Genomic DNA, 26,953 nt, shown 5'->3' with positions numbered 1-26,953 from the left:
CTAGTCCATTTGAGGAAGGGTGGAACGGTGCAATTTTTACATGAGTGATACCGCTGAGGCTGATAAACCGTTGAAACTCAGCACCAGTAAATGCTGTGCAGTTATCGAAAACGACTACTTCTGGTAGTCCGTGAATGGCAAAGCTTTGACGTAGTTTCTCAACAGTAGCGGCTGACATTGGTGACTTCACCTCATATACGCCCAACCATTTTGAATGGGCATCAACAATGAGCAGAAACATTGTGCCCAGGAAAGGTCCAATGTAATCAATGTGTAACTGTACCCAAGGTCTACCTGGCCACTCCCATGGGTGTAATGGAGCTGTCACAGACAACTTTTGCAGTTGCTGACATTGCACACAGTGCTTTACTAAAATCTCTATTTCGCCATCCATCCCAGGCCACCATAAATAGCTGCTTGCGATGGTCTTCATTCGGGAAATTCCTGGATGGGTACTGTGTAGTTCAATTAAAAGTGGCTCCCTTCCCTTTGGAAGGACTATCACTCATGCGCCCCACAATAATATGCCATCTTAGCTGGTTATTTCATGTCTTCTGTTGAAATATGATTTCATTTAATCAGAAATGGGAACTATGACCAACCATGCAGCAGTTGTTCTCGTACTTGAGATAGGATTGGGTCCCGACTTGTCCGGTCTCTGATCTGTCGAGCACATACCGATGAGGAATCTAAGAAATTTAACAGTCAGACAAGTTCCCGTGGAACTGGGGCATGCTTATCATTTTCTTGTAAAAGCAAACACCTGAGGGTGGCGTTTGCAACTTGATTGCCAGGCCTATGTACAAAAGTGTATTTGTATGCTGCCAAAATTAAAGCCCATCGTTGTATTCTTGCTGAGGATATGGGTGGTATAGCCTTGTCCTCACTAAATAATCCTAGTATTGGTTTGTGGTCCGAATTAAGTGTAAAATGTCGGGCGTGTATGTATTGGTGAAATTTTTTGACACCAAAGATGATGGACAGGCTGCCCTTTTCTATGTGCGAATATCCCTTTTCCACTGTGGCTAGCGTTCTTGATAAGTAACCTATTGGCCGCTCCGTGCTGTCATCCACCCGATGAGAGCGTGCTGCTCCCACCCCGTAGGGAGACGCGTCACATGTCAGCACCAATTCTTTTGTTTGGTGGCAATGCACTAATAGATTGGATGAATGCAACAATTGCTTCACCTTTATGAAAGCTTCTTTCTGGGGCATCTGCTAAGACCAATGTTGTTTCTTTTTGAGTAGAGAAGCAGGGGGGCCAGCACTGTAGACAAATTGGATAAGAAACGCCTATAATAGTTGATCATTCCTAGAAATGATTTGAGCTCTGAGGCATTCTTTGGCGCAGGTGCCTCTCTTATGGCTCTCTTAGGCTTTCTCCTGAACCGGGTGGAGGCCCTGTGAATCTACCCGGTGATCCAAATAGGTAATCTCCCTCACTTGGAATGTGCACTTTTCTTTTTTTAAAAAACGCACTCCAGCTTGCAAGAAACATTTTAAGGCTTCTTCTAAGTTTGCCAAATGCCCTTTTTCAATGAATCCTGTCACCAAAACATCGCCTAAATAGACTACAACCTGAGCAGTCCCTGCAGCAAGCTTTCCTTTGTTGTCTGAAAGATGGCGCAAGCTGAGGAAACACTGAAAGGCAATTGTGTAAACATTGGTACAACCCTTTGTGGGTATTAATTGTCACATTCCTGGAGGCATTATCCAACTCTGTTGTTGATAAGCATGACTCATGTCATACTTCGTATATGCTGTCCCACTTGCCAGCTTGGTATACAGGTCTTCGATTTTTGGAATGGAGTGCCTGTCCAGTTTAGCCACTTTATTAACCTTCAGTATGTAGTCTCCACAAATTCTGATGCTTTGGTCAGGTTTAAAGACAGGGTCAATGAGAGCCGAACAGGTTGTATAACGCCCGGTTTCTCTAGCCTGTACAGTTCCGTGCTGACTTTTTCTTGCAGTGTGTATGGCACCGGTTTTGCCTTCATGAAGCGAGGGGTTGTTTCCGGATCCACATGAATCTTTGCCTGCAGGCCCTAGAGTTTCCCAGTTCATCCTTGAAGACTGTGGCGTACTTTCGAAGTAGCTTTGGTAGCCAACTTGCTCTCAACTGGAAAATTTCAGCCAACTCTAACTTAATCTCCTTTAACCAATTTCACCCCAGGAGGCTTGGCCCTTCACCTGTTGCCACCATCAAGGGTAGCTTTGACGATTGACTTCCATAATGGATAGCTACTCTGCCTATGCCTTTTACTTGAATGCCTTCACCCGTGTCTGTTTTGAGCTTGGCAGCTGTTTCTTCTAAACTTAATTGATGTTCACCATTATTTAGATATCTGAAACAAAAACAAAAATAGCTGGAAAAACTCAGCAGGTCTGACAGCATCAGTGGAGAGGAACACAGTTAACATTTTGAGTCCGTATGACTCTTCATCAGAACTAAGGAAAAACTAAGGAAATGAGGTGAAATATAAGCTGGTTGATGGGGGTGGGACAGGTAGAGCTAGATAGAGGGTCAATGATAGGTGAGGCAAAGAAGAGATTGCCAAAGATGTCATAGACAAAAAGGACAAAGGGGTGTTCGTATTAGCTAAGGAATGTGCTAATGGTGACATTAAGGGTAGAAAGCAGGACAAGCAAGTGACAGATAGCCCTAATGGGGGTGGGGTGGGGGGAAGGGATCAAAATAGGAAGGCATGTTCCCCAATTACTGTAGTGGAAGCTCCCGTGTCCACTTGCATTCTAACAGGTTTGCCATTTACTTTCACTGTGAAAAATATTGGTTGTGTCTTTCCAACTTTCATATTAAACAATAAGTAAATGTATGAATTTGTTGTTTCAGGCTCTACTACATTGTGGATTTCACTGGGCTTCTTTTGTTCACAAGCCTGCTTGAATCTTTCTTTGCATTGCCTCATCATATGTCCATTTCTGTGACAATAGTAACATTTGATTTTTTTAAGCTACCAATTGCTAAAAGACTGATTATTAAAATTTTTCTTCTATTTCGCTGCTAAGTTATTTCTCTTTATTCTTTGGCTAGCAGGGGCTGTTGCCCGCTTCTCGGCAGAGTCTTACATTTTCATGCCCTTTTTGGTTGGGGTCTCCTGCCTGATGTGAAGGACGATGCCATTTTGCGCACCATGTGTTGCTTTTGAATCTCTTACTGCACTTCCCATGGCCAGTGCTATCTCCAGTGCCTTCTTGAAATCCAGATTCACTTCGGACAATAATCTTTCCGAATAGAGTCCTCATTCACACCACACACTAAATGATCTCTGAGCATGTCCTTCAGAGTCGTACCAAACTCACGATGTTCCTTCAACTGCTTCAAATTTGCCACATAGTATGTAATTGTCCCACCTATTTCGCGAATTAAATCTGAACCCTCGTGTTGTGACTGAGGCCTTTGGTTGAAAATGGCCCTTCACGAGGTCCACCAATTCATCAAAATTCTTCGAATCTGGGGCACCAGGTGCCATCAAGCTTCGAATCAGGCTGTAGGTTTTGCTCCCACAAGTACTCAAGAAGACTGCTCGCCTCTTCTCTTCCCCCGTAATCTCATTTGCTTGAAAAAAGAACATGAGGCGTTCTATGTAATGAGACCAATCATCTGTGGCTGGTTCAATAGGATCAATTCTCCCAAACTGTGGTATTTTGAGAGGGGATAACTTCTTCAATTCTAACAGAGCTTGCTATTCACAATCACTGGGTGAGGTACAGTGGCTACTTCTTCATAACTTGATTTCTTCTGTTCAATTCTGTTTTATCCTCGTCACCAGCTTGGTGTAAGGGTGGCCAAGCTGCTGTTATTGTTGCTAGAATTAATTTGCAGACACTTCTTGGGTGGAAATATTAAGTTTATTTACAATGTACACAGCAGCAACTACACATGTGCTTTCAATTCCAATTGTATCTCTACACTGACTGCTGAGGTACCCTCCTATTGGTTACTACAGATCATGTGATCTTCCTTAACAAGTATCATTCTTAAAAAGGTGCATTACACAATAAACAAAATCATAATTACTACAGAGGGGCAGAGAAAGTCTCCAAGCTTCAAGTTTAAAGCTTCAAGCTGCAGGATGCAGATTTAAAGCAAGAACAGCTTACAAGAGGCAAGAAGGTCCAATGAGGCAACTGAAGGTCTGTAACTCTTTACTGTGGGCATGTGAAGCAGTAGTGTGTACTGTTGACGGCTGAGTCAGTGAGACAGAGTGCATGGAAGAAAGCTTGAATGCATGTGGTGACCCAAGGAAGAGGAACATCAGAAAGAAAGTTTGAAACACTGGAGGTGAATCCTCGCGGAAGGCATCTGAGAGAAAGCATCAGTTTGGGAGAAGATTCCAAGGTGAGGTCTTGGAGAGTGGAGATTGGAAATGCTTCTGTGAAAGACAGAGTTTGGTGAGACTGGTTGGCTCATGGTATAACCAGCATCTGGAAGGAGTTGAGGTGAGGTCCATAGTATCTGGTTGAGGTGGCATCTGTCATTTGGTTTCAGAGTGTGGTGTGTCTGACCACAGGGTGCCTACTGGTTTACATGGGCTGTGTGTTTATTGTGAATATTAAAAGTATAAGATAGCTTTTGTAATTTTTGTTATCCTTACAATTAAGTATATATCTGTAAAGGTATAGTTGTGGGTGAAGGAGTATTGTAATACAGTTCATCTTTTCTTGTTGAATAAATGTTTTATTCCTTTGTTAAAAGTTCATCAGCTGACTCCTGTGACTCTGTTTAGTAGCTATTCTCCACAAAACTAAACAAACAAATAAAAGTTAGGATCTAACAAGCTGGGTCCACTCTGGGATTAGGCTTGTACAGGGGTAGCCTCAGCTGGGCTTGTAACAATGTATCCAAAGTATACTACTTCATGCATTATGTTAGTCTATGATTCCTCCATCCATTTCAAGCTGACTGTGTTTTCTTCTTCCCAACACTTTCTAACTTGGTGTTATATATGAAGAATACAGAAAGAATTTACAGAAAGGGTGACCAAGGAACATCAGGCCTACCTTACCCAGTTAATGGCACATCCCCTAGAAATGCTATCCTCATCGCAGGTAAAGCAAAAGGGACAGAACATCAGCTAAATCAGCAAAAAGTCAAGGAAACTCTCTGACTTTTTAAGGCAATCTAAGAATCATCAGTAAACATTAGCTGCTTATGAGACATACGAACAAACAGGATTCCTCAATTATGTATGTACAATCAGTTATTAATTTCAGCCACCACAATTTTCACGTAGCACTAAATTCGTAAGATAATTTTACTATCACAAAGTTAATATATAATTTTAAATTAAGTGAATGCAATTTTGACCAGTGCAACAAATACAAAGGAACAATTAAAACTTACTGGATTTGTTGCAGCTGTATGGAATGACTGTGCAACATTTAGCATCCTCATTGAAGCTTCTAAACGACTTGGTGGGAGGAAAAAGTTTGGAATTACAACTGGATCAGGTCTGAATAAAGATGTTAAAGATTATTAACATTAGTGACCTTTTTAAGAGCACAAAAGTATATAGTTTCTTCAGTATAGCTCACTTCATAACAACAATGAGCTAAGTTTTTCCCCCAACTCCAATCTTTGAGGCCAGGCTGTTTACAGCTAAATAGCTAAACTGGTTCTTTCACATCCAGTTACATTATTCATAATTATAACATATATAACATTAAAATATAAACATGAAGTTGTGAGTGTTTTAAGAAAATTTCTATTCTGGTTACAAGCTATGAGAATTCAATGAATAACTGCAAATGGTACAGGATATTACATAGAAACAAGGAGGAGTAGGCTATTTGGCCCTTCGAGCCTGCTCTGCCATTATGATCATGGCTGATCATCCAACTCAATAGCCTGCTCCTGCTTTCTCCCCATACCCTTTGATCCCTTTCGCCCCAAGAGCTATATCTAACTCCTTCTTGAAAACATACAATGCTTTGGTCTCAACTACTTTCTGTGGTAACGAATTCCATAGGCTCACCACTCTCTGGGTGAAGAAATTTCTCCTCATCTCAGTCCTAAATGGTCTAACCCATGTCCTCAGACTGTGACCCCTGGTTCTGGACTCCCCCAACATCGGGAACATCCTTCCTGCCCTGTTTAGTCCTGTTACAATTTTATAGGTTTCTATGAGATAACCCCTCATTCTTCTGAACTCCAGCCAAAAGAATTCTAATTGACTCAATCTCTCCTCATGTCAGTCCTGCCATCCCAGGAATCAGTCGGGTAACCCTTCGCTGCATTCTCTCTATAGCAAGTACATCCTTCCTCAAATAAGGAGACCAAAACTGCACACAATATTCCAGGTGTGGTCTCAGCAACGCCCTGTACAATTGCAGCAAGACATCCCTGTTCCTGTACTCGAATCCTCTGGCTATGAAGGACATTTGCCTTCTTTACCGCCTGCTGCACCTGCATGCTTACCTTCAGCGACTGGTGTACGAGGACACCCAGGTCGCGTTGCACATTCCCATCTCTCAATTTATAGTCATTCAGATAATAATCTGCCTTCCTGTTTTTGATATCAAAATGGATAACCTCACATTTATCCACATTATACTGCATCTGCCATGCATTTCTCCACTCACTCAGCTTGTCCAAATCACACTGAAGCATCTCTGCATCCTCCTCACAGCTCACCCTCCCACCCAGCTTTGTGTCATCTGCAAATTTGGAGATATTACATTTAATTCCCTCATCTAAATCATTAATATATATTGTGAATAACAGGGGTCCCAGCACCGATCCCTGCGGTACCCCACTAGTCACTGCCTGCCATTCGAAAAAGACCAGTTTATTCCTACTCTTTGTTTCCTGTCTGCCAACCAATTTTCTATCCATCTTAATACACTATCCCCAATCCCATGCGCTTTAATTTTACACACCAATCTCTTATGTGGGACTTTGTCGAAAGCCTTCTGAAAATCCAAATAAACCACATCCACTGGCTCCCCCTCCTCAACTGTACTATTTACATCCTCGAAAAATTCAAGTAGTTTCGTCAAGCATGATTTTCCTTTCGTAAATCCATGCTGACTCTGTCCAATTCTGCCACTGTTTTCCACGTGCTCAGCTATTAAATCTTTTACAATGGACTCTAGAATTATCCCCACTACCGACGTCAGGCTGACTGGTCTATAATTCCCTGTTTTTTCTCTGCCTCCCTTTTTAAATAGTGGGGTTACATTAGCTATCCTCCAATCTGTAGGAGCTGTTCCAGAGTGTATCGAATCTCGGAAGATGACCATCCACTATTTCTAGGGCCACTTCCTTAACTACTCTGGGATGTAGATTATCAAGCCCCGGGATTTATCGGCCTTCAATCCCATCAATTTCCCCAACACCATTTCCCTAATACTGATTTCTTTCAGTTCCTCCCTCTCACTAAACCCTGTGTTCCCTAACATTTCTGGTATGTTATTGGTGTCCTCCTTTGTGAAGACAGAACCAAAGTACATATTTAGTTGATCAGTCATTTCTTTGTTCTCCATTATAAATTCCTGTTTCTGACTGTAAAGGACCTACATTTGTCTTCACCAATCTTCTTCTCTTCACATACCTATAGAAACTTTTACAGTCAGTTTTTATGTTCCCTGCAAGCTTACTCTTGTACTCTATTTTCCCCTTCTTAATCAATCCCTTGGTCCTCCTTTTTTGAATTCTAAACTGCTCCCAATCCTCAGGTCTGTTGTTTTTTTCTGGCCAATTTGTATGCCTCTTCCTTGCATCTAATACTATCTCTAATTTCCCTTGTAAGCCATGGTTTGGCCACCTTTCCTGTTTTACTTTTGTGCCAGATAGGAATAAACAATTGTTGCAGTTCACCCATGCGCTCTTTGAATGTTTGCCCTTGCCTATCCACTGTCATCCCTTTAAGTAATGTTCCCCAATCCATCATAGCCAACTCACGCCTCATACCATTGTAATTTCCTTTATTAAGATTCAGGACCCAAGTCTCAGAATCAACTATGTCACTCTCCATCTTGATGAAGAATTCTATGACATTATGGTCGCTCATCCCCAAGGGGCCTCACACAATTAGATTGCCAACTATTCCTTTCTCATTACACAATACCCAGTCGAGGATGGCCTGTTCTCTCGTTGGTCCCTCAATGTACTGGTCCAGAAAAACATCCTGGAAAAACTCCAGGAATTCCTCCTCTACGGTATTGTTACTAATTTGATTTGCCCAATCTACATGCATAAAGTCACCCATAATTACAGATGTTCCTTCATTACATGCGTCTCTAATTTGCTGTTTAATGCCATTTCCAACATCACCATTACAATTTGGAGGTCTATATACAACCCCCACTAATGTTTTCAGCCCCTTAGTGCTTCTCAGCTCTACCCATACAGATTCCACATTGTCCGAGCTAATATCTTTCCTCACTATTGTGTTAATTTCCTCTTTAACCAGCAACTCCACCGTCTTTTCCTTTTTGTCTATCCTTCCTAAATACTGAATACCCCTGGATGTTTAGTTCCCACCCATATTCTGAGCAAAATTCTGTTTCACCACTACTTTTCCTTCCTGAAATAATAATTTCAATTATGTGAGCACCACTGGTTATTACTCTGTGTCCTGAACATTTATAAAACCAATATGATTAATCCTTTCCATATTAGGTGATGAGAACATACAGCCAGTCAACAGCAGTCACAGGTTATTTAAAATCCACTGATCTAAAGTCCACTAACATCATTTATCAAATTATGAAAAGCTCAATCAACAAAGTACCACAGCACTTGGCTAACTACACACAAATACAATTTTACAAATGCTTTTCTCAGCAGCCATTCATTAGTATTTGGAGCAAATGTGTGCCTGAATAAAATTTTAAAATTAGTTATCGTTATTAAAGGATACAATCTGACTGAATGAGTATCTTCTGATGAATCTGTATCTACACTCTCCTTGTGTCTCCTCTGAACACATTCCCCACCAGCTTTAGAGAACTGTGGGTCTTCATGGTTCTGTCTTTCAAAGAACTCTTGGTTTTCATTTCCAACCTCCCGGTTTCTATTGTTGTGGTCGTAGTCTTCATGAACACTCTTTACTTTAAGGCGTCCTTCCTCCTCATCTGCAATTGAGCATGCTCTACTGGGAAAAATGTCATGTTCTGTAACCTCTCCATTTTCCTGCATCAGGTCTTCTGCTTCATCAGGGTTTGAGGAAAACAAATCCCGATCATCTGAGGACTGTATTTCTGATAAATCTGTTCCTGCGAACTGTTCACTTTGGATAATTAAATTTCCGTCTGGCACATCAAGCTCTATTCTTTCATTTACTGATGATGATCTTTCTGAACGTGGGGACTCACCAGCTGCGATATTGCCAGGTAGATTACAAATTTCATTTTGCAATCTCTTAGTAAACAGATCATCATCTACACGGAAGGGAATTGTTTGTTCTTCCTCAGCTAGATTTCCATTTCCAGTTGGCTCCTGAGTCTCTCTTGTACCTTCACATTCATGCTTACAATCCTCCTCAAAATCTGAGAAGATACTTGACCAAGGGCTGGTCCTGTCAGTCATAACAGTCATATCATTTAAGGTTCTTGGTTGTATCACAACTTCATCATATCCTTCTTCGCTACACCCTTCACTAGCATAGTCATTTTGCTGGTTTCCAATTTCTACATTGGATCTGTTATTCTGAGAGTTTATCTGCTCTTGATCAAAATATTCATCAAGTTTAGTTTGTCTCAATTCTGAATTTCCTTCTATACAGAACTGAGAAATGTAGGTCTTCAGATTTTCCCTCTCTGGTGACTGCAGACAGGGGAAAACTTCACAATGGCTTTTGATTCTTTCATTTTCTAATTGTTGTGGTTCATTTTGAGCAATTTTCTTCCAATCTTCTTCTGTACCTCGAGAAGACTGTGTTGGAGAATTAATATCTGCTTTATTTCCTTCTTGTGGTCCTGTTATATTGTAAAGTGCAAACATGAGTATGAATATGAAAGCAATTCTACCAATACTTTTTATTCATGATTAAGCATTTTTTGTTTAGCTGTTAATATGCTATCAGATGCTAATGCATAGATTTAGTATACAATAGTATAGTATATAAATGGCTCTAGTAGCTGGATTTAGATTGTACCTCAATCTATCAAGTGAACATGCTAAAAACTTAACTCACCCACAATGAAGTGGCTATATGCATCATGGCCACCCCAGAGTAGGAGGAAGGTGAAATGATAGAGGTCTTATCAAAAAGTAAAATTGGTGGATGAAATTACTATTAGGTCAGTTTTCTCTTAACAGAAAAAGCATGTGTGAGGAAAATGTTTTTAGAATTTCAGCCACTGTCATTCAGCAAAGCAGACTATTCAAAGTATTTACTACAATAACAAATGCCAACAATTCAAATCCTTGTGACAATCTACATATTATGTGCCACAACATTGCAAGGAAACACACAACTAGGGCAGAGGATACTGGACCAGGGAGCAGTGTGGATTTTTAGTAGCACTGGTCTGCAGAAAAGACATAACCATAAGTTCTCTGCAGATTATTGCTAACTAACTAACCTGTCAGAAGTTGATGTTTATCCTATTCCTTGTGAGGACAGGCATTTTAAAAATATAGATGTTGTTCCATATAGATGACAAAAGTACATCAAATTCAGAGCTATGGCAGTTAGTGATACAAATAATACAAATTATTCCAACTGTTTTTGTACATGCTACAAAGACCATTTCAATTGTGCTTTTTTGCAGATGGTAATTACTACCCTATAACTAGAGTGCATGTTAATAAAGACATAAGGTGTAAAGATGACACAAGTTTTGAATTATCAGTGCATGTTTAAACAACCATCTAATGACAAGACTGAAAAACCGTATTAAAAACTTTGATTAGGTTGGAAAAATGGCAGATTTTAAGTCTGTTGTGTAAGTTTTAGGGCATATAAATCTGCAATAATTACCATCTATATAAAAACAATTGAAATGCTCTTAGCAGAATATATAGTTTTGTTTGTTGGAACAAAATATTTTGTGGGTCAATTTTATCAATAGTCTTATAAGATGAAGGGCTTGTTTCACTTCTGAAGAACTTTTCCTCATCAAAATACTATCCTTTTCTAAATTTCAGTCATTTTTTTCAGTATATGCAATGCAGCATTAATCTTACAAAGTCTTAGGATAAAGTTATTTTCTATAGGAAATTTGAAAGTTTATTGATGAAAGACATCATAATTTGTGCAATTAAATAAGAAAATAATAGCACTGTAATCAAATGAAATACAATAAAATTTCCTTCCGCTCACCACTGATAAAGTGGTGAGTTTCAGAGACCAGTTTATCTGACTTCTCCAAGAGATGCTGCTCATCACCAGAATTTGATGATCTATGGCGATAATCCATTGTATTCCCATTTGCTCTTTGCAGTGGGGTGGGGTTTATCATGCAAGAAAATGGGGATGTAGACAGCTTCTGACTGAAGTACCTTTGAATATCATCCAGTTCACTGAGATTTCTCCTACACATCAACAAAATAGGAATAAAATCAAAACATAATATTTCAGATGCAATAAACAAGATCAGTTTTATTTACTTCAGGGCGATACGTGTGTGAAATGAAAAAAATGACACTTACCCTGGAATAAAAAGCTACAGTGTAGCTAAAAGCAAAACAGCCAAATAGCAGCCAAAAGCGGATGCTGGAAATCTGAAACAAAAACAGAAAATGCTGGAAAAACTCAGCAGGTCTAGCAGCATCTGTAGAGAGAGAAACAGAGTTAACATTCCAAGTCAGTATGAAGAAGGGTCATTCAGACTCGAAGCATTAACTCTGTTTCTCTCTCCACAGATGCTGCTAGACCTGCTGAGTTTTTCTAGCATTTTCTGTTTTTGTTACATAGCAGCCAAGTTGCTTTTAATTTTCTTCTTATAAAAATCCCGTTAAGATTGTTATTAGAATGGAGCGTGATAGCCTGTCTCCAGATTGTCATATATTCTCCATTAAATGTAATTATTCTTTGGAGAATCATTGCTCCTCAAATCCTCCACTATTTGGCCTCACTGAACTCTTATGGTCAAGAGTACTAGGAGGTGACCTGCTACTAGATTTCAAACTGTGGCATACTTGATCCAGCTGCTAGCAGGTGTGGTGAACAGCTTCCAGAGGCATGTGTACAGCAGAGCACTACAGCAGAGATGCAGTTTATTGGCTTTGGGGAAGGGGAAGAATACTGAAACACCATTCCAAAGAGCTGATGTGGTGCATGTCCACATTCCAATACTTTGCAAAAGACACAATAGACTACTTTTAGCTTCACATGGTTGTTCTTTAGGGCAAAAGTAATCTAAATTTGATCATCCTTTACACACAAAAAACTCCTCCCCTCATTAACAGTAGAAAAATCTGCTGAAAAATTTTCCCAATTAGCCCCCATCCATAGTGTTGTTATAGTCACTATAGACAGAATTAGTAAACAATTCCAAACAATAACAGGGTTCCAAAGACGAATTATATTCAACTCGAAATGTTAACTCTGCTTCTCTCTCCACAGATGCTGCCAGACCTGCTGAGTTTTTCCAACACTTTGTTTTTATTTGAGATTTATAGCATCCGCAGTATTTTGCTTTTATATTAATAACAGAATGAGCAGCGTTTAGTTATTTTCCACTCAAATATTAATGAATGTAATGGAATATGCAAGTCTTTCTTTACCTACCCAGGTTTGGACTTCCCTCCTTGGGCACAACCAGTAAGATAGACTTGAAAATGCATCCAATATTGCATGATGTCAAGTTGTGCCCAAATACCCTTCCAATCTTAGTAGAATAGGCCTAAATTTAAATTTAGGATTGCTTCCTACACCCCCAAATTTCAAGGCCATTGTGCTCGATGCACATAAATGATGGTTTGATGACTTTAAACTTTAATCTTCACGCATAAAAAAGTGAAAAGGCAGAATTTTTCCCTCATCAGGTGGGCACAATGGGCAGGACCCGGGAGTGGCCGCGAAACCGACTGCGAGCAGGTTCCGATCGCAATTTCATGCTGGCTGGCCAAATAATGTCCAGCCAGCGTGAAAGGTGCGCTTGGGGCCTCAGCGCTGCCGGGGTGGGGGTGGGAGGAGCGCAAGCGTTGAGGTGTGTGCATGCGCGGGGGAGTGCGCACAGGGCTGCCTCAGGGAGATGACGGATTTTAAATACAAAAATAAGCTTTTTGCATATGAGATAAACATGTCCCACATGTGACTCAGTCACATGAAGAAGAACATTTGAAAAAGGATGCTAAATTTCATTAAAAATGCAAAGACCGTCTGGCCTATTTGCCTGCCTGCCATTCGAACAGTTGAGCTGGCAGCAGAAAATGCAACTTAATAAATTACTTAAGGGCCTTAATAGGCCTCTTAATTGCCGGCGGGCGCCCTGCTGCCTCTTGCACGCGCCTGCTGACCAAAAGATAGCGAGAACAGGTGGACATAAAAGATTCCATGGCATTATTTCTCAGAAGGGAAGGGGAATTATCCCTGGTACCTTGGCCAATATTTCTTCCTCAATATCACAAAAACAGATTGGCTGTCATTATCATATTGCAGCTTGCGAGAACCTGCTATGTGCAAATTAGTTGTCAGATTTCCTACATTACATCAATGACAACCCTTAAAAAGTAGTTTTAAGTATTAATTGCTTTGGGATGGCCTGTGGTTGTGAAAAGTGCTATATAAATGCAAGTCTTTTTGTTAAAACACTGATTTCAACTTGTTTTACACAGATTTTTATGTCCTGGCTAATGCTAATGAGATTCTCAGGAAATTCTAGGCTACCATATTATTAAGGGCAACACATCCTTAACATCCTTATGACCTTGATTTATATGCAATATGCTAGTTAACAGGCAATTGATCAAACTGGGCTGATGCAATCAAACACAAATAACGCCTTATGTTAGCTGGATGACAAGAGCCAAAGAATTACACCACATAAACTGATATACTGGTTCTCCTTAACCTGCTTATAAATGGAGATACTTTTATTTTATAATGTTTTGGCACAGTATTTTGACAAACTGCTGTTTCTAAACTAAAGAAAGGGCTGGATTTTCCCAAGAGATGTGGAACCTCAAGGTCAGGATAACCTATGGCATTCATTATGAATCGATAGTTAAAATAATAGCATTGTCAAAATTAGTAAATTCCTATTTTGTATATTACCACTAATTGGCTGCTACTGCATTCACCATCCTTAATAGCTCTCGATGCCCTGCAGCTCTGGAGCCTTGGCAGCCCCACTGGGAAAGGTGGAAACTGCTGAGGCAGGTCAGGGACTATGAGGGAACTTCAAAATGATGGCTTTCACAGCAGCAAGTAAATAAACAGGATCAGGGCTGGTAGGTCCATCAGGGTGGAGGGGGAACTCCTCTGCTGGATTGACCTCAGCCGTAATCGAGTCCCTTCATGCACATGGCACCTTCTTTGGGGTATGGAGCTTCCGACTCCAATGATTGTTGATCAGCCAGCTGCCTCCATTGATGTGGCAACGTTCACACTCCGCTGCCCTGTCTGCCAATGGCAAAATACCAGTACAGGTTGCTCCTAATTGGAGCCATAATCATTTCATTGGCTGCCTGTCGCTGTAGACTGGCAGCTGATTGTGTTCCCAGCCCACCCTTGGAAAATTCCCCGGCATCAGGAATGTTTCGGGGAACAACCCCAATGCGGCTCCCCATCATACCCCAGCCTCTAACCCTGTCTCCAATCTAGCCCAAAGTCTCTAACATGCTTCTACAAAGGTAGATTTTCAGACTTGCCTTTTGAGCACTAAAAATCATATTAGTATATTAGTATCTAGGTAACAATTCAATTCTGTGAAGAAAGTACCAAAGGTCCAAAATGGTGATTACATGTGATACTCTTTTCAGGACTCATCAAGCCTCTTTTACTTGATTGTACCATCAGCAAGAAATTAACTATTCTTAAAAAGGACAGTGGATTGAATTAGACATTGCTAATATTCCAATTGTGTAAAGATGAGTTGGGATCGTAGATTTAATGTAACTGGCAAAAAATCCCAGAGGAAACATGAAGAAAGAAATTTTTGTGAAGCAAATTGTTATGATCTGAAATGCACTGCCCTAAAGGATGGTAGAAGCAGATTCAAAAATAAATTTCAAAAGGGAATTGAATAAATACGCAAAGCTGGAATACTTGTAAGGCTACGGAGAAAGAACAGAGGAGTGGGACTAATTGGGACAGCTCTTTCAAAGAGTTGGCACATGCATGCTGGATTAAATGGCCTCTTGTTGTGCTGTACCATTCTATGATTCTATGAAACACAAACTATTGAACCCTGTAATTTATATAAAAGCACAAAATATTAAAGTTATATTAATATTAAATCTTCCAAAGTCAGTGTTACCTAGCTGCAGTCGTTTAAATAGAGTTGCTGAATCCCATAAATATATGTGCACAAGCAACAGCTAGATCCAGTCCCGTTGTCAGCAAGAGCAACTAGTAAGAACATTCTATTCACCATATTACGAACAAGTTCAAATGTAATTAAAACAGTAAAACTCAGCAGGTCTGGCAGTATCTGTGAAGAGAGAAAGAGTTAATGTTAAAAAAAATTAAGGCACTTTTCACAACTGCAGGTCATCCCAAATCACTTAACATTCAAAGTACTTTTGAGGGGTTGACACTGTTGTAATGAGGAAATCTAGCAGCTAATTTGCACAAAGCAAGTTCCCACATGCTGCAATATGATAATGACCAGCTAATCTGTTTTTGTGATATTAAGGAAGAAATATTGGCCAAGGTACCAAGGATAATTTCCCCTTCTCTTCTGAGAGATAATGTCATGGGTTGTCTTACATCCACCTGAAAGGGAAGATGGAGCCTGGGCTTAAAGACTTTTCCAAAAGACATCACCTCCAAAAGTGCAGCACTCCCTCAGTCTGCCTTGATTTTTGTGCTAAGGTCCTGGAATGGGACTTGGACTCCCAGAAGCAAGAAGCTTGAAGAAAGTGCCAAACGTTCAGCAAAATCTCTCTTAAATCTTATGCACAAAAAGAAAATTAAAGTTTGAAATCACCAAACAATCATTTATGCACATCAAGCACAGTGGCCTTGACATTTGGGAGCACAGGAATCAAGCCTAATTTAAGTTTAAGCTTATTCTAATAAGATTGGAAGGGTACTTGGGTTTTTTGCAGGTCTCCAGCATCTCCAGTATTTTGCTTTTACACAAATGTAATTACATACTTTAACTTATAAACAACGGGTTTACCTTAGAGCACTGAAAAGTGAAGTCCGCGAAGTTTGTGAAAGTGATTCTGAGTACCCAGCACTTTGCAAGGACTGATGGAACCTACGGATATTTTTCATATGCTCCTCGTGGCGGGAGGCTTGGACTTCTGTGTTAACTGATCTGTTAAGAAGTTGGAAACTGCATTTCAATTATAATTTGCATTAGCCCCATCCGATTACTTGAGTTTAGCATGAAAGGTATCTCAGTTCAGGACTGAAACAAAGTTCACTGTTTAATCTCTATTTGTCAAGCATGCCAAAATTTTCTAGTCAAAGTCATTGCACTATCAGGCACCAACCTTTTCTTTCCCAAATTAGCAGTTTTCACTATCTTTAACCTAACATTACAATCTTAGTGCAATTGCATACCTGTCGTTGGCTGTCAAAGCATCAGCATTCAGAGATGTGATGAATTGTTCTGAATATTTGGAGATGTGACTGGGGAAAGAATTATATGTGCCGCTCGTCCTATATGACAATGATTCAAGGGTAGGAGCCTGTAACATTAAGGTCACATTATTATATGTAATACACTAAAATTAAACACTTGCTTGGCATACTATTTGGAGAAAAAAAAACTTTATTATAAACACTTCAAAAATGCCTCCTTCTGCATTCCCCTGTTTCCTTTTCATTTGGAACAGCTCATAAACTTCTCTGCCTTTTCTGGTTGATATTTGCTTGAGTGGTACTAACCTGGTTAAGATTAAATAGAGATAAAAGCAAAGAACTGCGGATGCTGGAAATCCAAAACAAAAACAGAAACAGAAATACCTGGAAAAACTCAGCAGGTCATGAAATTTGTCAGCAGGTGGTGAAAGTGAGGTGAGACAAGAGTTATTAATGGAATTCCTCAAGGTCTATTTTCAGTTGTCTGCCGTTTATATTATTTATAAATCATATGAACACAAATGCTTCCTGTAATAATGAAGGTACTAAGTAACAGCAAGCCATTTAACAAGTTGGAGGAAGATTGTGATTTTTAAAGGAATCTTCTCCAATTAAACAGAAGGGCTAAGGTGACAAACAGGATTTTAATGCAAAACAAAAACAAAAATACCTGGAAAAACTCAGCAGATCTGACAGCATCTGTGGAGAGGAGCACAGTTAACGTTTCGAGTCCGAATGACCCTTCAACAGAACTAACTAAAAATAGAAGAGAGGTGAAATATAAGCTGGTTTGGGGGGGGTGGGAAGTAGAGCTGGATAGAGGGCCAGTGATAGGTGGAGTTAACCAAAAGATGTCACCAAAAGAGGTGTTGAAGGTGGTGATATTATCTAAGGAATGTGCTAATTAAGGGTAGAAAACAGGACAAGCAAGGTACAGATGGCCCTAGTGGGGGTGGGGTGAAGGAATCAAAAAAGGCTAAAAGGTAGAGATAAAACAATGGATGGAAATACATTTAAAAATAATGCAAGTAGGTGGGAAAAGAAAAATCTATATTGGGAAAAAAAGGGGGGGTGGGGAGAAATCAGAAAGGGGGTGGGGATGGAGGAGAGAGTTCATGATCTAAAATTGTTGAACTCAATATTCAGTCCGGAAGGCTGTAAAGTGCCTAGTCGGAAGATGAGGTGCTGTTCCTCCAGTTTGCGTTGAGCTTCACTGGAACAATGCAGCAAGCCAAGGACGGATGTGTGGGCATGAGAGCAGGGTGGAGTGTTGAAATGGCAAGTGACAGGGAGGTCTGTGTAATGCTTGCGGACAGACCGAAGGTGTTCTGCAAAGCGGTCACCCAGTCTGCGTTTGGTCTCTCCAATGTAGAGGAAACCACATTGGGAGCAACGAATGCAGTGGACTAAATTGAGGGAAGTGCACGTGAAATGCTGCTTCACTTGAAAGGAATGTTTGGGCCCTTGGACAGTGAGGAAAGGGGAAGTAAAGGGGCAGGTGTTGCACCTTCTGCGGTTGCATGGGAAGGTGCCATGGGAGGAGGTTGAGGTGTAGGGGGAGATGGAGGAGTGGACCAGGGTGTCCCGGAGGGAACGATCTCTGCGGAATGCCGCCAAGGGGGGTGAAGGGAAGATGTGTTTGGTGGTGGCATCATGCTGGAGTTGGCAGAAATGGCGGAGGATGATCCTTTGAATGCGGAGGCTGGTGGGGTGATAAGTGAGGACAAGGGGGACCCTATCATGTTTCTGGTTGGGAGGAGAAGGCGTGAGGGCAGATGTGCGGGAGATGGGCTGGACACGGTTGAGGGCCCTGTCAACCACCGTGGGTGGAAAACCTCGGTTAAGAAGGAGGACATGTCAGAGGAACTGTTTTTGAAAGTGGCATCATCAGAACAGATGCGACGGAACGAAAGAACTGAGAGAATGGGATGGAGTCCTTACAGGAAGCGGGGTGTGAGGAGCTGTAGTCGAGGTAGCTGTGGGAGTTGGTAGGCTTCTATTGGATATTGGTGGACAGTCTATCACCAGAAATTGAGACAGAGAGGTCAAGGAAGGGAAGGAAAGTGTCAGAGATGGACCATGTGAAAATGATGGAGGGGTGGAAATAGGAAGCAAAATTAATAAATTTTTCCAGGTCCAGACGAGAGCATGAAGCAGCACTGAAGTAATCATCGATGTACTGGAGAAAGAGTTTTGGGAGGGGGCCGGAGTAGGACTGGAACAAGGAATGTTCCACATACCCCATAAAGAGACAGGCATAGGCTAGGGCCCATGCAGGTACCCATAGCCACACCTTTTACTTGGAAGTGAGAGGAGTTTAAGGAGAAATTGTTCAGTGTGAGAACAAGTTCAGCCAGACGGAGGAGAGTAGTGGTGGATGGGGATGGTTCAGGCCTCTGTTCGAGAAAGAAGCGGAGAGACATCAGACCATCCCGGTGGGGGATGGAGGTGTAGAGGGATTGGACGTCCATGGTGAAGAGGAGGCGGTTGGGGCCAGTGAACTGGAAATTGTTGATCCCACCTCTCTGTCTCAATTTCTAGAGATAGAATTTCCACCAATACCCATTACAAGCCTACCGACTCCCACAGCTACCTCGACTACAGCTCCTCACACCCCGCTTCCTGTAAGGATTTCATCCCATTCTCTCGGTTCCTTTGCTCCATCGCATCTGCTCTGATGATGCCATTTTCAAAAACAGTTACTCTGACATGTCTTCCTTCTTCCTTAACCGAGGTTTTCCACCCACGGTCGTTGACAGGGCCCTCAAGTGTGTCTGGCCCACCTCCTGCGCATCCGCCCTCACACCTTCCTCTCCTTCCCAGAAACATGATAGGGTCCCCCTTGTCCTCACTTATCACCCCATCAGCTTCCGCATTCAAAGGATCATCCTCCGCCATTTCCGCCACCTCCAGCACGATGCCACCACCAAACACATCTTCCCTGCACCCCCCGCGGTGGCATTCCGCAGGGATCGTTCCCTCCGGGACACCCTGGTTCACTCCTCCATCACCCCCTCCCACAGCACTTCCCATGCAACCGCAGAAGGTGTAACACCTGCCCCTTTACTTCCCCTCTCCTCACCGTCCAAGGACCCAAACACTCCTTTCAAGTGAAGCAGCATTTCACTTGCACTTCCCTCAATTTAGTCTACTGCATTCGTTGCTTCCAATGCGGTTTCCTCTAGATTGGAGAGACCAAAAGCAGACTGGGTGACCGCTTTGCAGAACACTTTCGGTCTGTCCACAAGCATTACCCAGATCTCCCTGTCGCTTGCCATTTCAACACTCCACCCTGCTCTCATGCCCATATGTCAGTCCTTGGCTTGCTGCATTGTTCCAGTGAAGCTCAATGCAAACCGGAGGAACAGCACCTCATCTTCCGACTAGGCACTTTTACAGCCTTCCGGACTGAATATTGAGTTCAACAATTTTAGATCATGAACTCTCTCCTCCATCCCCACCCCCTTTCCGATTTCTCCCCATCACTCCTTTTTTCCCCAATAATTTATATAGATTTTTCTTTTCCCACCTACTTCCATTATTTTTAAATGTATTTCCATCCATTGCTTTATCTTTATCTTTTAGTCTTTTTTGATTCCTTCACCCCACCCCACCCCCACTAGGGCTATCTGTACCTTGCTGGTCCTGTTTTCTACCCTTAATTAGCACATTCCTTAGATAATATCACCACCTTCAACACCTCTTTGTCCTTTTGTCTGTGACATCTTTTGGTTATCTCCACCTATCACTGGCCCTCTGTCCAGCTCTACTTGTCCCACCCCACCTTAAACCAGCTTATATTTCATCTCTTTTCTATTTTTACTTAGTTCTGTTGAAGGGTCATTTGGACTTGAAATGTTAACTGTGCTCCTCTCCGCAGATGCTGCCAGACCTGCTGAGTTTTTCCAGGTATTTTTGTTTTTGTTTTGGACTTCCAGCATCCACAGTTTTTTTGCTTTTATCTTAGGATTTTAATGCAGGTATGTGCACCATAATGTACAATGGAACAGGAAACAAGAACAACCACACCAACTGTTCTTCCTTGGAAAGTCTCCCACCCAAATACTAACACAATTCAATCATGCTTGGTTGCTGAGCTCAGACAAGATCAGGCCTGAGCATAGACAATTAATATGAACTAGCTATAAAGAAAGAAATTGCATTTATATAGCAATTTTCATGATCTCAATGTTCCAAGCACTAAAAAGACTTGATTGGCCATAAAAAGTGTTGTCATATTTGTAATATGCAAAAAAAAATGGCTGCTAATTTGTGCACTGCAAGGTTTTGCAAAAAGCAATCAGATAATGATTGGAAAATGAGGGACAGATATAGGCAAGGACACCAGGGTGGATTGTCCTAATCTTCAAAATAATGCCAGGAGATTTTTATGTTCACCCAGGAGAGAAAACAGGGCCTCAGTTTAATGTCTTATTGAGCAATGGCACTGTCAACAGTGCAGCGTTCACTTAGAAATGCACTGTAACATTAGCCTAGATCAAATCATCAAGTCTCAACCTTCTCAACAGTGATGAGAATGCTACCACTGAACAAAGGCTGGCAGCTTACCAACAAGTTAATCGAATACTGACTTGCAGTCTTTTTTGTATTCATTCATGGGATGTGGGTTTCGCTGGCTGGGCCAGCGTTTATTGCTCATCCCTAGTTGCCCTTGAGAAGGTAGTAGTGAGCTGCCTTCTTGAACCGCTGCAGGCCATATGGTGTAAGTACACCCACTGTGCTGTTAGGAAGAGAGTTCTAGGATTTTGACCCAGAGACAGTGAAGGAACGGCAGCGATACATCTCCAAGTCAGGATGGTGAATGTCTTGGAGGGGAACGTCTAGGTGGTGGTGTTTCCATCTATCTGCAGCTTTTGTCCTTCGAGATGTTAATGGTCATGCATTTGGAAGGTGCTGTCTAAGGGGCCTTGGTAAATTCCTGCAGCGCATCTTGTAGATGGTACACGCTGCTGCTACTGCCACGGTGGTGGGGGGAGTGAATATTTGTGATTGTGGTGCCAATCATGCGGGCTGCTTTATCCTGGACGGTGTCAAACTTCTTCAGCGTTGTGGGAGCTGCACTCATCCAGGCAAGTGGGGAGTATTCCATCACACTCCTGACTTGTGCCTTGTAGATGGTGGACAGGCTTTGGGGAGTCAGGTGGTGAGTTGCTCATTGTAGGGTTCCTAACCTCTGGCCTGCTCTTGTAACCACAGTATTTATATGGCTAGTCCAGGTCAGTTTCTGGTCAATGGTAACCCCCAGGATGTTGATAGTGGGAGATTCAGTGATGGTAGTGATGATAGTGAGGGTGTCCTTGCCAATATCTATCCTTCATTATCCAATCATTATCTAATTGGGTAATGATAATATGAGGGAAGTTATTTTAATCATAAATAGTGCATAAGTAAACCACATTGAAATAGTGTATACAATTTTATGTACACTACCGTCAAAATATATTGATACTCTGAAGAGGGCCACAAGACCATTGGTGTATCAGTTCACACAAAATTTAACATTTGCAATGTCAGCACTATAAGCTAACAAAGAAATAATCTTCAAATCAAGAGATTAATCAAGTCTACCAAATACATTTTAAACAATTAAAAATTGCTGTGAACAAGATAACTGTGAATGATTAGTTGCACTATTTCTGCAAGACAGATTCAAATAAACCCATCGTGTCAATCCCGATTGTGCTAAGAATTACATTGAAAACCAATTTAAGATAGATAGTCTGGCTCATTGTGTGGCTCACTTACGCATGCTAGAAGCCACATATATTCACACACAGGGCCCTGTTTTTTGCAGGCAGTAGGAACATTTCCACACTCAGCACCCTGTTCAACTCAACAGAAGCTTAGGGAACAGTCATTCCCTGGTTCATTCCCCAGGGCAATGCCTTGACCAGAGTCGACCTGTCTGGCTTGAATTTGAACTGTTTCATGCTGCATTCTCCATGCCAACATCTCCACCAATCAGAGCCCACTTGCCAACCAATCAGCACTCTTCTCATGCAATATAAACTGTTGTTTCCCTGTTAAAGTTGGTAATTTTTTGAGAGCTGTCCTAAGTTTAAGACAAAAAGCCTTGACAGCATGTCTCTTTTTTTCAGCAATACTCAAGTTCTGCACTACAAAATCTACCAATGTGATATTGGTAACATAAGCTCTGTGTTGGGGCTAATAAGGCTTTAGCAAGGTTAATGGCAAAAAAATACAGTAATACAAAAACATAATTAGGAAGATGACAACTCAAAAGGATGGAGGAATTAGATGGCTACATTCCTAAAAGCAACATTTAACATAGCTATCATACAGAAAAACACAAATGTGTCTTCATGTCCTTTGGGAGAGAATAGAAAGAGAGCTGTTCTTAATGCTTCCTTTTCCCATTCCCAGCCTGTGGAACCATCAAGATATCCTCTCGCACTGGAATAATTTTACCAGACTACCAACTTCTATTGGACACACATATCATAACTGGTGATAAAGTAGAATACAGAAACTGCCAGAGGAAGCTTTTTCCCATGTGGATCACACAAGCTTGCAGAAGCAAGGATATCTGAATTAAATATTGGCTTCCTTCTAGGAATTTTCTTCAAATAGGTCAGAAACTCAGGGACACCACCATCTGGAAGTTCCCCTCCATGTCACTCACCATCTTGACTTGGAAATATATCGTCGTTCCTTCATTGTTTTTGGGTCCAAATCCTGGAACTCCCTTCCTAACAGTACTGTGGTTGTACAAACACCATATGGACCGCAGCGGTTCAAGAAGGCAGCTCACCACCACCTTCTCAAGAGCAACTAGGGATGGGCAATAAATGCTGGCCCAGCCAGTGAAGCCCACATCCCGAGAATGAATAAAAAAAAAACGAAACGGGAAATAAGGAAGGAGATACGGAGTAAAGATAAGATCCTCACAGGAACCTAATAACCCTTTCAGGTGGCACATGTAATGTTCTCATAGGTTTCTTCAGGGGGCTGGATAAATTTCCTGAGGCAACCATCGCTCTCAAAGAACAAGAATTCCTACAGATGTTTTCAGTTGAGGCATCTCCTCACTGACAGAGGAGCTTCAGGTCCCCAGCGAAAGACTCCACTTCTCAATAAACATCAAAATACATTTAAAATGACCTTCATGCCAACATAAATTGAATCACTAACACACATGAATTTACCAGGATTGAATAATAAAGCACAGGTTGGTAAACTAAAGACAATTTGGAAATAAAACTAACAGTGCTTCTTGGAATTAAGCCATTTGTGCTAGCTTTTTGGATGGTACTGAGGAGTACAATATTGAGACTCAATGTGCACAGATAGTATGATGAAACTTGTACCTAAAGAATAGTATAACAAAGCTGTTAGAGGAAGTTGAGAAGCATTACGCAGATCACATGAAATCAGCTTTTTCTTACAACTACTGGTGGATCCCCACAAATAAATGTTTGGGATTCCTTCTCAGCAGCTTGCAGATGTGCAGTATAATTGTATTGGCACTGCTTGGAAGCTAACCCTCATAGTAGCTGGCATGGCTCCTTTGGAACATAAATCAGATGAAAAAAATTATTTGTTCCCATGTGGCCATTTTAATATCAATTTCAATGTCAGTCAATCACAAATGGCATCTTATGTGACTGTGACAAAGGTAATCTATCCCTCTTGTCTAGAGCCTTTGACAGTTGACCACACAATCCTGTAGGAGGGGGGTCTGGCACACAAAAGGTGCATGTGGGCCTGAGTACCACCCACACAGTGATGTAAGAAGACACATGACCTAGAGCTAGGGTCAGTATGCTGTTGGCCACAGGTTAAGGCCTAAGGTGGGGATAGCTCCATGCCTGTATCCTTTACTGTAAATATGTACATAGTTACAAGTAGTTAATAAAGACTTGCTGTTAACATACAGAAGACTAAGACGACTTCTTTAACAGAAACGTTCAGCAACCAACACTATCCTGACAAATCCTCCTCCAGTGCCTCTCCACTGTTGTTCAGCTGGGTGGGATTGCGCTAGCCTGGTTCTATTCTTAGTTACCTAATCACAGTCTGAGTATTACTTGCAATGTTTTCTCTTCACACTTCCACACTGTTCCCTCGGGTGGTCCCCCCAACAATCTATCCTCAGGCCCTTCCTATTTCACTTCTACATTAGTTTTCACATGTATACTAAAGACACTCAGATTTACCTCATCACCACCACTCTCTCCACTGTTGCTAAACTATCAGACTGCAGAAAATCACCAAGTCGCCTTTGACAGCACCTTTCAACCCACAATCTCTCCTACCTAGAAGGATAAGAGCAGCAGATGCATGGGGGCCTGCAAGTTCACCTCTAAGCCACACACCATCCTGGAACTATATCACCACTGCTTCACTGCCGCTGGGCTAATAACCTGGAACTCTCTTCCTAACAGCACAACGAGTGTACGTATATCAGAAAGACTGCAGCAGTTCACGAAGGTGGCATAACTGCACTCAACTAATTCTGCTAATTCAACCAATTAAAATTTAAGTCCCAGCACAGAGACTTGAGCATATAATCTAAGTTGACACCTCAATTCAGTACTGAGGGAATACTGCACTTTTGGAGGCACTATCTTTTGGATGAGACGTTAAACTAAGACTTCTCAGGTGGACATAAAAGATTCCATGGCAGGGGAGTTCTTCCCTGGCCAACATTTATCCCTCAAGCAACATCACTAAAACTGATAATTTTAGGAATGTAAGAGCAGGAGGAGTAGGCTATCTGGCCATTTGAGCCTGCTCTGCCATTTAACTGGATCATGGCTGATCTTTTACCTCAATACCATCTTCCCACATCATCCTGTATTGCTTGATGTTATTAGTATCTAGAAATCTAACAACCTCTGCTTTGAACATACGCAAAGACTAGGCCTCCATAGCTCTCTGGGGTAGATTATTCCAGATGCACCACCCTTCTGACTGTTGTTTGCGGGACTTTGCATTGTGTAAATATGCTGCTGAGTTTCCTATAGTTTTAGTGACTACTGTGAAAGGAACTGTACAAAATTTCTAAAAAGCTCCAGTTTTACCAGTCTTTACTTGTTACTCCATTCTCTGATGTTAGCTCAGATCCACCATATCCCCATAGAGGTGAATTATGAACTTTCTGTATGTGGAATCACAGGTGTGAACTTATCTTCTAACAGCCTACAGTAATGCTTTAATGCTAATTTATTGCACTACTTTTGTGGTGAATGGGAATTATCTATATTCAGACCAACTACTTATCTCAACCTGTACCTTCAGAATCAAGCGTTACTTTCTGCCACCAAATCAATAAAACGATACTTACGGAACTTGCTGACTGTTTGTGCTTTTGGGTCCATCTTTTCTCTCTCAGGTGATGGATGTTCTCCAATGGGGTGATTGCTACTTTAAGTTGTCCTTGGCATTGACCACTAAAGTCAGTGATATTGTACCAGCCACAAATAGATAGGAATCCGGATAATAAAGCAGAAAGGTCTACAGAGGCAAACCCTATAACCCGGTCAATATCTAGGACACAAAGCACAGCATTTAATAAGATTTGATAATGCATTGATGTAATGAGAAAAGCCTTATGAATTTGTTATTATTTACACTTTAAGTGCTTTCACTGGCCATGGAAAGAACCTTCCCCTTCTGATGATTCAAGTTTGGTGCATCAGTGTGGGAAAGTGTACCGTTTCAGTGCACCACTCAAGGTCTGTTGACTCAGCATGATTGAAGATGAAACCAGGACTTTCTCACAGAGTACTTCATTGGGCTGTGCTGTTTCACAATTCTGCATGACTATTTTTTTAAGCTACTTCCTTTTATTTGCTTACTTATTGACTCCTCTTTCACTTGCACCTTTTTTCCAGTTTACCACCAGATTAATGTATAAATTTTACTTGAGTGTGCATGGATGAGATTCACTTCAATTCATTGTTTGTAGCATTCTGCATCCACCCAGCCTTACAGCGTATATTACACTTCAGCATGTTCTGGTTAAGTACTTCATGGATTGCAAACAACTTTGGCTTATTTACTCATGTTAATTTATTTTTTATTCTGTCCCATGCATTTCTGTAGCAACTTGAGGATAAATAAGAATAAGTTTTAAAGAACAGAATAATAACTTAAACAGATAAACAGAATATAACTACATTTTAAAGCCATTACCTGCTTTATGCCACACTTTGAAAACCAGAGTTTGTTGTGGGTCCAGTAATAACTCTTTGGGCAGCCTGCAATGCATAAATGGAAGTCACTGCAAACAACAAAAT

At 41.3% G+C, this 26,953-nt stretch overlaps 1 protein-coding gene across 4 annotated transcripts in view; it reads right to left on the bottom strand.

Moving 5' to 3' along the window:
- Window positions 1-26,953, bottom strand: part of c2cd3 (C2 domain containing 3 centriole elongation regulator) — a 149,694-nt gene that overhangs the window by 16,181 nt on the left and 106,560 nt on the right. For 2 of the 4 annotated variants that reach the window (XM_041199606.1, XM_041199608.1), the window contains 7 exons: window positions 26,850-26,914; window positions 25,999-26,201; window positions 16,650-16,777; window positions 16,261-16,419; window positions 11,292-11,503; window positions 8,886-9,942; window positions 5,366-5,474 (listed from right to left, as the gene is read on the bottom strand). In XM_041199606.1, the coding sequence (XP_041055540.1) occupies window positions 5,366-5,474; window positions 8,886-9,942; window positions 11,292-11,503; window positions 16,261-16,419; window positions 16,650-16,777; window positions 25,999-26,201; window positions 26,850-26,914 (1,933 nt within the window). Of the gene's footprint in view, window positions 1-5,365; window positions 5,475-8,885; window positions 9,943-11,291; window positions 11,504-16,260; window positions 16,420-16,649; window positions 16,778-25,998; window positions 26,202-26,849; window positions 26,915-26,953 lie in introns of those variants that run through there. The other 2 variants (XM_041199607.1, XM_041199609.1) reach the window with 2 other exon arrangements.

The sequence above is a fragment of the Carcharodon carcharias genome, chromosome 11, assembly GCF_017639515.1.
Source record: "Carcharodon carcharias isolate sCarCar2 chromosome 11, sCarCar2.pri, whole genome shotgun sequence".
Lineage (NCBI taxonomy): Eukaryota > Metazoa > Chordata > Chondrichthyes > Lamniformes > Lamnidae > Carcharodon > Carcharodon carcharias.
Note: the sequence above shows the minus strand (reverse complement) of the source record. Positions and strands in the feature narration are given on the sequence as shown.